At 37.0% G+C, this 13168-nt stretch overlaps 1 protein-coding gene across 1 annotated transcript in view; it reads left to right on the top strand.

The window, feature by feature from the left end:
• Positions 1-6797, top strand: part of LOC136863802 (serine-rich adhesin for platelets) — a 91241-nt gene extending 84444 nt beyond the window's left edge. The window contains exon 6 of the mRNA XM_067140141.2: positions 6221-6797. Coding sequence (XP_066996242.2) covers positions 6221-6433 — 213 coding nt within the window. The 3' untranslated portion in view covers positions 6434-6797. The remainder of the gene's footprint in view (positions 1-6220) is intronic.
• The last annotated feature ends 6371 nt before the right edge of the window (positions 6798-13168 follow it).

The raw sequence follows: 13168 nt of genomic DNA, 5'->3' as shown, positions 1-13168 counted from the left end.
TCATCATCATCATCATCATCATCAATACTTAAAAATCACATATTTTTGGTGCATGTTTCATCTTTGTTATAGGACTTCATCAGCCATTACATTTGATAAAAATAATGAATACATGATTAAGAAATATCTTTTATGCCCGATGATGCCGAAATATAAATATTATATGTCAGAAAACTGAATCTTAAATAGGCTCATTATAGTCAGTGTCACTTTCATGCTTTTGCGCTCTGTTCAGTAAACTCAACTGTCAAGCAACTTCTTGACATAAATTTATGAATATTTTAAAAATAGAGTTGCAATTATCGTTGAGCATAAAAAGTCATATGCAACTCACCTGCAATGGTAATTAAGACACTCGTATGGAAATTATAAAACTTGCTTTGCTCGTTATTGATTTACCATGAGTGGATCAGAGACCTTGATAATGTCATATGTTTTCAAAGTTTTGATAGAAGGTTATCATAACCTAGCTTTATTTCAAATACAAATTGTTTATTGTACAGTTTGGTGAAGTGAATTTGCGGGATGTGCCGTGTTGTTGTGGAATATTGGAAGTAGAAGGTGCATTGATGTTAATATGTGTGTCCGACATGTTTGATTTTGGGAACAAGTGCGAAGCTAGTGCGTTGAGCGCAGGTGCGATGCTATCCTTAGCTAATTGGTCAAACAGTTGTATCATAATGAAAATCTGAACTCTGATTGGTGGAGAACCTGTATCATAATGAAACTTAAACTTGAAACCATGTGCAGAGATCTGTACCCTTTATTTACAATCCTATTTATGTGATTACCCCAATGAAGACGTTTCCTTATATTAACACCTAGGTACTTACAATGATCCCCATGGATATGTTTTCGCAAGCAATTTCTACGACAGTTATTAGTTGTTTTATGTTGTTTTCCATGTGATATTCATAGCAGTTGAACTTGAAACCTTTTTCTGACTGATTTATTTCCTTATTTGAAAAGGTAGTGTTTGATCTACTCATTACTCTAGGGTAAAAGTTAGTGAGTTTGTTGTGGTTATTGTTTTCTGGTTTAGTTTGTTTATTGCTTAGGTTACTGATTTTGTTGTCGGTGATCTTTTGTTTTTTTATTGTAATCATGTAAAAAATTAGTGTAGAATAACATCGAGTGGGGTGCCAAAAGTTGCTTAGGGCTAAACGGTTGCATTAAATTTGTTTGTTGATTTCTTGTTTCTTAACCATATGTGAATATTATTTATAGTCACGGCCACCAAATTAGGCGGGTCAGAGAAATTACACTGTTGCCAGGGTTATGTAGCAACTGGCAAAGAAATGTCTAATTGAACACATTTTGGAGCAGGAAGTGGTTTGTTTTGTCCCAGTCTCCTGCAAAACAAATTATACTACAAGCTTCAGGAAAGACTGCTGATTTCAGCAGTATAAAAAAATATTTTCCACATAATCCAATTAAAATAATTATTAATAAAAACCTGAACAAGTAAATTTAAATCCATAAAATCGTGTATTCAAATTTTCAGTAGGTGGCCACGTTTTTGTTTCTTCAGCCAATAAAATGTTGTCTGCGGGGAAAAATGTAGAAAATCGTCAAAATTTTTATTTTTTATTTTTATCTGAAACATGTTTCCATGGGTCTTTTAGTTTTCATGGAAAAGTGGCCATATAAATGTCACTAGCTGAGGTCGTTCGGGTCGCGCGTGCCAGCGCAGAACACAGGATACAGTAAGAACTTTCGGATTACGTATTAATCTGTATCAGTTTTATCAAAATATTTTAATTTGTTCATGGTTTACAGTATAACTTTAAATACTTTAATATTATATAATGGACTGCTTAATATAGAAAATATAACTACTTTAAAGAATACGTGGACCTGGAGCAGATCGGCTTCGACTAAACAAAACTGTAATAACGTTAGAAATTTATTTAAAACTTCAACCTATTGTATACAGTGCAAGATGTTAGCGTGTTAGTTAAAATCATTAATATAGTTGAGACATGTTTCGCCCCTTTTGTGGGGCATCATCAGTCATATCAATACCTCAAAGTTCTAACAGACGTCTGGTTGGAAAATTGTAAAACATGTTGCATGAGTGAATACATTAAAAAACTTTACAGTATCTTGTTATTAACAAAATATCAAATTGATTAAAAATATGTTGCACTGGTGAACATGCTTGTGAATTTTTACTTAAACAATGGCTGTCATATGTGTAATAAATGACAATAGTGATAGTCTAAAATCTTATGCGATGCCAAAGTTTGAAGACAGTTTAAAATTTATATACAAATATTGAGAATGAATGCAGAATACAGTACAATTACAAAATACTGTACATGTATTTTACATGAGAAATGATGTGGAAAAGCATTCCAAATTTGTGCTAATTTCTCTTAAATTTGATCTTAAATTACGTTCATGATGTGGTCTAATGGAATTAGCATCAAGATGTGGAAAGTTTGTACATGGTTTGTGACCAGCTTATGTGAAACACGTTGCTTTACGTCGTAATTCAACCTAGATGTCTAAGTTGCGTAATTATATTTTAGACCCAAACAAGTTCACTGAAGTATCCATGGGCTATTCAACTCAGTTGGACTCTCTCTATGAGGCGGAGTGCCTAGTGCATGTAAACAACAGTTGATATTTGATTCAAATTGAGCCTATGTTGAAACAGTTGAAATAATGGCTTGAATGAGGGCAGTTGAAGTGTCGTTAATGTCTTCACGTTTGACTATTGTTTTGAAGTTTTAACGGTGTGTTTCAGTTGCCAGAGTATGGAATATCGGTATTATTAGTTGAATGGGTGACAGTCAAAACGCTGTGCGATGTAATTAATGTTGAGCTATCTTACATATGTAAAAATCTGAAAAAAAGGATAAGTCCTTAATTAGTTGAGTGAAATAACGACGGGGAAAAACAAAAACTGAAATGCGTTAGAGAATATGGAGTTAAAGCTTACTTTTAGTGTCATGGCGCTGTTAACTTATTGCTAAGAGGTTTTTGAAGCGCTGGCTGTCGCTAACGTCTTACTCCTCGTGTTGTACGTGTGACGTCTTGGTGGAGGAAAGTGGACTTGTGATTGGCGCTTGGGAAGGAGTTGTGTGTATTGGAGGGAGAACAGGGGCATGTTATGTTGAACGGCTTAGTGGGGGTGCTTGAAGAGGGTGTTTTAAGGACTTCAATAAGTCTTTTGTCTTTCAGATTTAACTTATTAAACAAAATTATTAATTGTTCATATAAAGGGCTTCGGTTATCTATTGGATCATTTAAGTTTTTATTACTGTTCTATTTTTGGTCCAAGAAAATGTACAAATTTTCGAGCTCGGTCATAAGTCTGCCTTTATCTGTCCTTTTTAAAATTTGAAGGTCTTGTTCGATTGTGGTGAAACTGTGTCCTGTGTCCTTCATATGGATACTCATTGCTGAGTGTTTGTTGTGTTTCTGGGCATTAAAATGTTCAGCATATCTAGTTGTGAAACTTCTTCCCGTTTGACCGATGTACGAACTGTTGCACTCAGCACATTTCAGTCTGTAAATGCCGGAACCCGAATATTTATTGTTATCCGAGTTTATCTTGTTGTGGTTGAAAAATAATTTTTTATTTGAATTTTGGGTTTAAAGGCTATCTTAATATCATGTTTCCTTAGAGGGGTAGCAATTTGATGTATGATGGGATTGGTATAGGTAAAGGATGCATCCTTTGATTTTTTTTGTGGGGAGAGGGTCGTGGTCAATTTCAACTTCACTTTATTGATTATTTTATGTAAGATTGAGGGATTGTATCCATTGAAACTAGCTATTTCTTTTATGGTATTTATTTCTTTTTTCAAATTGGTGGTTGACATAGGAATTTTTAGTGCTCTGTACACCAAACTGTAAAATGAGGCTTGTTTGTGTGACTGTGGGTGAAGAGAATTTTGTTTTATAGTTGTGGGGGTGAATGAAGGTTTATTGTGAATTTGAAAATCAAAATTGTTAGGGGTCTTAGTAATTGTAATGTTGAGAAAATTGATTCGACTATTATTTTTCCCCATCGTTATTTCACTCAACTAATTAAGGAATTGTCCTTCTTTTCAGATTTTCACATACATAAGATAGCTCAACATTAATTACATCGCACAACGTTTTGACTGTCACCCGTTCAACTAATAATACCGATATCCCATACTCCGGCAACTGAAACACACCGTTAAAACTTCAAAATATAGTCAAATGTGAAGATATTAACGACACTTCAACTGCCCTCATTTAAGCCATTATTTCAACTGTTTCAACATAGGCTCAATTTTAATCAAATATCAACTGTTGTTTACATGCACTAGGCACTACTTCTCATAGAGAGTGTCCAACAGAGTTGAATAGCCCATGGATACTTCAGCGAACTAACTTGTTTGGGTCTAAAATATAATTACGCAACTTAGACATCTAGGTTGAATTACGACGTAAAGCAACGTGTTTCACATGAGCTGGTCACAAACCATATACAAACTTTCCACATCTTGATGCTAATTCCATTAGACCACATCATGAACGTAATTTAAGATCAAATTTAAGTGAAATTAGCACAAATTTGGAGTGCTTTTCCACATCATTTCACATGTAAAATACATGAACAGTATTTTGTAATTGTATTGTATTCTGCATTCATTCTCAATATTTGTGTATAAATTTTAAACTGTCTTCGAACTTCGGCATCGTATAAGATTTTAGGCTATCACTATTGTCATTTATTACACATATGACAGCCATTGTTTAAGTAAAAATTCACAAGCATGTTCACCAGTGCAACATATTTTTAATCAATTTGATATTTTGTTAATAACAAGATACTGTAAAGTTTTTTAATGTATTCACTCATGCAACATGTTTTTCAATTTTCCAACCAGACGTCTGGTAGAACTTTGAGGTATTGATATGACTGATGCCCCACAAAAGGGGCAAAACATGTCTCAACTATTTTAATGATGTTTAACTAACACGTTAACATCTTGCACTGTATTCAATAGGTTGAAGTTTTAAATAAATTTCTTACATTATTATTAAGATTCTTTTAATACAGAAAAAATTATTTTCATTACTTGTAATAGACAGAACTCCACGATCTTCGTTGCCAATCCGTGCTCAGAGGTAAGCGACTCTTGACCCTCTGTCGCTTCGCCATTCCCACATCTGACAACAGTGCAGTTTTCCTCACCTGCGTAATTCAATGGCCGCAGGATTAGTTTCTTATCTGTAGCAACTGTGATTGAGATGTTGATATCTTAGCTGATGTTGTGGGTTTAGTTTTATGGGCATATATTTTGGGAATGAGCTTTCATTCTAGATCTTTCTCTTTAAATTTGTATTTTGCCTGACTGGCTGAATAATTTGTTAACAAGGAAGCCATACTCAGTAATGTGTCAACCTCTGCCAGGTTTGAAGCCGCAATCCTGGGATCCGGAGGCTGACACTCTCTTTCGCTGATCCACAGAGGGAAAACTGTAAAGCTCTAAAAGTTGCATTAACTGAGTCACTACTAGAAAGTAATAACATAATCATTTACTGTACTTTTCTTTGACTTGAGAATGAGAAGCCACAATTATTTTAAACTGAATAATTGAAATTAAACTTGGTTTAAAACAATTTGTTTAAAAAAAAACTGGTTTTCTTTTTTCCAAAACCTTGTAGGCAGTATAAACCAACTTCCGCGCATAATTCATTAATTCCCAATGCTTTTCCCACTTTCATTGTTTGACTGTAGATTCTCTCTCTTCCATTGTGATACCATCCTGGGCTTATGTCTCCTCAGATGTTCCTGTATTATCTTGTCTAAATCACATCTCACATTCAGAAATTTGTTGAAATATCTTGCTATCATTTCCTTACATCCTCTTCATTTTTCTTCTTTACCTCCTTTGTGTAAACTTTTTCTTTTCTCTTCTGCCCTGCAAGTTAATACAGTTTCCTTTTACTGCTGTTTGCATCCTCTTCCAACACTCTTGTTAATCCTTCCCTACTTTTCTTCTTTCCTTCACTGATATTTTCTTTTGCTTTCTTCTTTTTTATCACTATTCTGTACTTGACATGCCTTCTTCTTATTACTCATTGCTTTCTTTCTTTCTTTCTTTCTTTCTTTCTTTCTTTCTGTACTCTGTCCTTTGATGTTCTACCACATGCTATCAAATAAAATACAGAGTTGGACTTATCTCTGTATTGGAACCAGGACTGAACATAAATGTCTTTTTCCCTGTAGGTTGCTCCTACTCCTGGTGGGAAGAACTTGGTTACACCACCTCGTGGTCACCGCTCTGCAGCTGCAGATGTATCGGAGTTTCCACGTCGTCAAGCTATTACTTCGGAGGCTAGTGCATGTCTTCCACCTCCTGTTCCTCTTCACTCAAATGTTAACTTCAACAATATCCTGGCTCCTACAGCTCCTCAGGTCTGTCGAATGCAGTGGCCTTGAATCAGAAGTTTTTTATTGCACATGTGGAGTCATTGTCTTCTTTTTTTTTTAAATTGTGGCAGCTTTAGTCATTTTAAATCAGTGGTTGAAATTTTTAAAATTTAACCTTTTGTTTGTATTATGGTTTACTGTCACATAGGTGCTATCATAACATCTGAGAAACACCTGTTACTTTTAAGGTATTTGGAGTTGGGAACATATTCCTTTTAATACCTGCATGTGCAGTATAATAACTCCTCAGATTTTAATTCTATTCCTAAAGTATTAAGTTGTTATTTCCGTTCAGTAAGGATGCAAAGGACAGGAGAGAAACAAGAACAGTGGCACTTGAAAATGTTACTTTTATAATTGAAATATAGTGAGATAAAATATACAGATACCTTGAAAGTGAAGTACATTTCTGTACTTCATTTTTCTTTCCTTCCTTCTGTGCATTTTATGCACTCCAAGCAAATAGAAACTGTACACATTTTACAAGGATACTTTATGCTCTGACAGCAGAAGCATCATAATTTTCATTTCCTGTTGTCCAGCTCCTGCCAGGTTGACGGGTTGACGGTACTTCTCCACCATTGCCTTTCCTTTTCCGAAGCTGATATTTACCATCGCTCATTTTTAGGCTATTCTTGTGATGGGATCACTATTCCTAAAGGCATTTTAGAGCTACTGCCAGCAATTATTCAGGCGGCCCCTAACACGGGAAACAAACAGTGCTGATGAATTGTGTTCTCATACTAATCTTCGAGTACTGGGCTGCCTCTTCCACAATCTCCATCGCTCCGAAGTCCATCTTCTCCACTTTAAATTCCGTTGAGGTCTTCACTCATACCACTGACATGGAACTCTTACCAGATAATGCACTCTGGGACTCACATAGGGCCGACTCCAAAGATGGTTCCTGCATGTAACCTCTTGCATACGGTGAAAATTGCCCAGTCAGGATCTGCTTAGGTGGATTCCATTTCAGTGGCAATGTTTTGAGCATATATATGAATTAAAAACCACAAAATCTCTAACAGGTGTATATCTCTTCTGTTTAGATTTTTTTTAATGAAATTAGATTGAATGTAGCCTTAGTCTCAGAACCAACAATTTTCAGAAATATTACAATTCAGTTGATTATAAAAAGGTTCCTTATGCAATGGTACTAGTGAAAAATTACTTACCCAGCCATAAGTACACACAAAAGACTAGACAAACCGAAAGTATCCCTTTTGCATGACAGCTATGAAGGCCTTTGTTTTGCATTGCAAGAGAAACGGTGATAAGAATGAGATAGACAGTTGCCAACCCATAAATCTTTTCTCTGCTAAATTTTAGTTGAAAATCCGCTAAATTTCGAACTGAAGCAAAATAGCATATACTGGCAGCTGATTTAATAAAAGAGCTTAACTGAACACTCACCAGTTGCAGAACAGGAGTTCATAATCTTCTCCTTCCCACACTATATGCTCTGAAACAGATGTGCTGGGTTGAGGTCCTTTGGTTTCATATGAAGCCACATGGTACTATTCTTTTTCAAAATATATGCTCGCAGTTCACAGCAGCAAAGCACAAACGGAAATTTTCAAATGTATTTCGAAAGTTATTTTCACTTTCATTACTGTTTTCATTGGTTTTGATAACTATGGAAAGAAATAATGTCAAACAATATCGCATTTATATTGCACTGCCAATAGATGCGCCGTCCGTGGTTGGGATCACTGTGCAGCTCATCCAACTAGTCTTTTAAAGTTTCACTCTTTACAAAATATCTGACTACTTTTTAACCTTTTCTTTCGACATTTTGACATACCAAAACAAACCTTATGTCAAAAGAAACACGTTATCAAACACGACGCTACCCGGCTCATCAAGAATACAGTAACGATTGTTACAAATTCTGGCTGAGGCTGTGGGCCAGAGCTGGTCTAGAAAACGACTGGTAATATGCAGCACAAGTTCAGTTCAACGGGAATTACAAATTCTGGCTGAGGCTGTGGGCCAGAGCTGGTCTAGAAAACGACTGGTAATATGCAGCACAAGTTCAGTTCAACGGGAATAACTAGACTATTATGCCGTAGTAAGTTCAATATTATTTTTTCCCCTGGTGATGAAAGGTGATATTGTTACTGCTGAAAATTGCTAAAAGAAGTTTGAAAATCCGTCAAAAAGTCTGCTGCCCGCTAAATGGAAAATTTATCCGCTGTTCCGTTTAAAAATCCACCAAATTTGACGGAAAATCAGCTGAGTTGGCAACACTGGAGATAGAATGCAGATATAGTAAAGAAAACGCAAACCTCATCTGCGTGTACCAGCCACTTTCTGTTTGTCTAATCCATTACCCTTGTTAGGTTCACAATTCTGTTAAAAAAAACAAAAAAAAACTAGTACAATAAGCACTTGGAAATCACAAAAAAAAACTATAAAAATAAAGTTTGTAATTCTAGGCATTTTAAAAATTACCTGTATTAGAGGAGATATTTCTAGCATGATATTTACCAAAGCTACATTATTTTGGTTACTGACATTTAGATGAAATCCTTAAGGGACAAAATTTAAAATTAGTTCATCTAATATATCAATAAAAAAATATATAATGCATTTTACATGGCATTCTCCTGGGAGAATGGTTTTGTATAGGACTTGACAGAAGAGATTTATTATTATTATTTATTTACTTACCACAAATCGTACAGATCCTATGGATGCTTTAGCGAAAAAGGGCAAGCCCCATGTACATTAGTTGCTTCACAGACCTACTAAGCTAATATATACAATAATTACATTATTCCCATATTTACACTCGTACAGTAATTCATTCACTCGACATTTTCTCTCCCGTCCATGTACACACAGAGATTTACATCTTTTTACATGGTTTGTAAACTGCGTTAGAGGCAAGGCTTTTATTTTAGGTGGTAGCTTATTCCAGAGACGTGCGGAGCAGCCGTAGTAACTGGATTGGTAGGAGGTGGTGCGGGTAAATGGAGGGACGAGATTAACGCCTCTGCGGACACAGTGAAAGGATAAGGAAAGGTGGCGAAATGGGTCAAGGTTAATGGAGCCGGCGAGGGATTTTCGGAGGAAGATCAAGTCAATTCTTTTGACAATGGTTTCTATTGTGGGGGAAATTAGCCGAATGAAGATGGGAGCCGTAAGTTATTAGCCTTTCCGCCCGATTCTGTATTTTCTGAAGTTTGTTTAGATTTGTGACTGTGGTGGGGCTCCAGGCAGGGAAACCATAGATTAGTATGGGTCTTACCATACTAAGGTAGACTGTTCATAGGGCCCCTGATTTGAAGCCTTTTAGGTTCCTGCTAAGAAATCCCACGACTTTTATCGCTTTTCGCCTTGCCTCCTCCGTCTGCAGATTCCATTTCAAATCCTTAGAAATAATTAATCGTAAAAGTTTGATATTTACACACTGAGGTATTATATTCTTATTTAGTTCATATGTGTTCTCTGTGCAGTTTCTTGATCTGCTTACCCTAATATATTTACATTTATATTTAGCCCATTCACGCAACACCATACAGATAAATTGTGTAGGTCTGATTGTAGTTTTCAACTGTCTTGTATGTTCTTTATACTTTTATACAAAACAGTGTCATCTGCATATTGTCTCATGTGTGCAGTTATACATCCGGTAAGATCGAGCACAAACACGACGTACAGCAGGAGACCGATCACAGAACCTTGAACTACTCCTGATGTCACTTTGATAGGTTGTGACCAGGCCCCTCCATATACCACACACTGTGTTCGACCTTCCAGGAAGGACCTCACCCACATCAATAGTCTGCCTTGTATACCAAGCTGTTATAGCTTTAACAGAAGTCTTTCATGCGGCACTTGGTCGAAGGCTTTGCTCCAATCAAGTGACAGGCAGTCTACCTGAATCACATCTGGTTGATCGAAGTAATACTACCAGTCATCAACGACTTTCGTTAAGAAGGTTGCACAAGAACTCCCCGGGAGGAATCCATGCTGAGAATAGCCAATCAGGTCTCCTTCCCATAAGAATTAAAACACGTTCCTTGCTACTAATCGCTCCATACTCTTACAAATGAGTGGTGTTATTGCCACCGGCCTATAATTATCAATGTTATCACTTCCTCCACTTTTGAAAATTGGTACTACGTTTGCACACTTCCATTCACTGTGTACACAGCCACTGTTAATTGATTAGTTGAACAGGGCGCACAAAGAGGGGGCTAATGCTTCAGTGCACTGCACTAAAATAATTGCAGTTATGTTGTCCGGCCCGGAAGCAGTATGTGGTCGAGTCTTTCGGAGGCTGTTAATTACCTTGTACCCCGTGAAGTAAAGGTTGGAGAGGGAGAGGGGTGATGGCTGAGTTGTGTTTGGGTATATATTTGTACTTTTCCCTGGCTCATTAAAGTTCTCTCTAAATTTCTCCATGAATGTTGTGGCAATAGCTTCGGGGGAGGTGTTCCGTTAGAGTAGAATACACTTGGTGCCGAGTTGCCATGTTTCCTATTTAGGAATTTCCACATGTCTTTGCTGTTGCCACTTACCTGTTTATGTACTTATTGTAATTCTTCGCAGATGAGTTCCTTGGTTGTGTTCCTCACACATTTATATTTGTCCCACATAAGATTGCTTGTATCCTGTTTCCATTTCCTGTAAAGAGCATTCCTTTTACGTATCATTTTGATCATTTCTTTTGTGATCCACACGGCCTAGAGACAGCACATGTGAATCCCACCCATACAACTTCTGCCTTTGTTTCCAGCTGCTGGAGGCGCACAGGGTTAAATTCGGGTTTAATTGCAATAAGTGTCCCTCCACCTTAGGTCCATGATCGATCTTTCCTAAATACTGTGTATGACTGAGGTATCACTTCTGTGTCATATATTGACGAATTTAGCCAGGATTCATTAACGCACACAATTGATGAGTCTAAAGAGGCAAGACCGCCTGTTTTCACTTCGCACATTTCAGGCTACGAGCATTAAATGAGAACACCGTAACTGTCCTGATACCTGCAGTCCAATGTTCTGTCAAATCACTATTTACACTGCTTGATATCATGTTAAAAAAAGATTCTGAGAATTGAGGAAAACTTTATTTCCAACATGACCATGTCTGTACACCTGAATTAATTTTCCTCAGTAGTGATGTATTAATTTTTGCACATGTTCTGTGAACTGGCGAGTGACAAGATTTACGTGTTACAAATAACCGATTCACACGACCTTTAGAATTACACATGCTGCACAGGCGGTTGAATGAGACTCCTGAGTTTGGTCCTGGGTTCAATTCCACGTCTCCACTAAGAGCAACGAAAAGTATCACAAGGTGGAGTAATGATGCGGGTGGTTTGGCAACCTTGCTCCCCACCAGGCGCTCCCTACCTGTTGCTGCGGTAGGCCGTAGATCTTCACTTCCACACTACATCCAAGAATTAATTTCACATTTAGATGCTACTAACAAGCGTTCTTTAATTCAAAATCCTAAATCCGTGCACGATTTTCAGTTTGTCAAGGAGTGCTTCGGTACTATTTTTACAGAAGTTATTACACTTTTTACCATTAAAAACATGACACAAACTCGGAGAACTCGTATCACTACAGAGCTGCTTGCTGCCATCTTCACATCTTGTTCTAATCTGTCGTATTTCTGGAAAATGGAGTGAAGTTTATAAAAGATCCGTTGAATTGCATCACAGAGAACACAAGTATAGCCAGGATCTCAAATGCATTTTTCTGGGTTGGCACAGCTTCTCTAAATGCTGTTTTGGTTTTTTGTTCCATAGGTTTCATTTCTGACACAAGTTCAAAATTTCCAAGTGAAGTGTTTGCTTTTCCTTCAACCCAGACAGGTTCCTCTTTGATCTCTACTTCATGGTCTTTCACACTGCAGATGAAGTAGTAGAAGGTGCTGGGGTTGTAAGTTACTTTCACTGCCACTTCAAAAGCAAACAAGTTATTACTTAATCCAAATCTTTGACATACAAATATAACTTTTATCAATCAGTAGAACAGGCTGCATTTAGAAAAGGATATAACTATCATCGTGGACCAACTCCAGATTACCGGGACACTTATTGATAAGAGCACGAGTAAAATATCCTGCTATGTCTAGCCTACGTCGACTACCAGATTTTAACAGCTATGGACAAGACAGGAATCTACTCCAGTTACTCAGAGCTCGTCAGAAACCACTATCAAGTCAGGCAGTGGCTAGAGTATGAAAATGACACTCTTCTCCTAAGCCCTCGAATACGCCTTCAAGAAGCATCCATAGGAGTCAAAAGGAATAGTGGCCAATGGGGATCAACTGTACATTACAATCCTGATGTCCGTAGAACAGAAAATAAAATAAATTGTTCGATATAAATATGTAAAATACAAATATTATTATTACAAATTCTCACACTTTCAACGAAGCTAGATGGCTGAAATTCAGCACAGATGTTCCTTATCGAGGTAACTACCCTAAACACAATACAGTGGAACCTCGATTCTCCATTTTTCGAGGGACCATGAAAATAAAACGTACAACACGGGAAAACGGAAATTCCGGGAATGAATGAAAACCATCAACAATTTGGCTCAACATCACAAAAATGAAATACCGGTATGTATAATTATAATGTTACAAAAACTCCTAAACCAAACCATACTACAGCCCGAAGGCCTGCAGATTACGAGGTGACGCATGGTCAGTATGACGAATCCTCTCGGCCGATATTCCTGGCTTTCTAGATCGGTGTCGCCATCTGACCAT

This window comes from Anabrus simplex, chromosome 2, assembly GCF_040414725.1.
Source record: "Anabrus simplex isolate iqAnaSimp1 chromosome 2, ASM4041472v1, whole genome shotgun sequence".
NCBI classification, from domain to species: domain Eukaryota; kingdom Metazoa; phylum Arthropoda; class Insecta; order Orthoptera; family Tettigoniidae; genus Anabrus; species Anabrus simplex.
The sequence above is the reverse complement of the archived record's forward strand: the minus strand, read 5'-3'. Positions and strand labels throughout refer to the sequence as shown.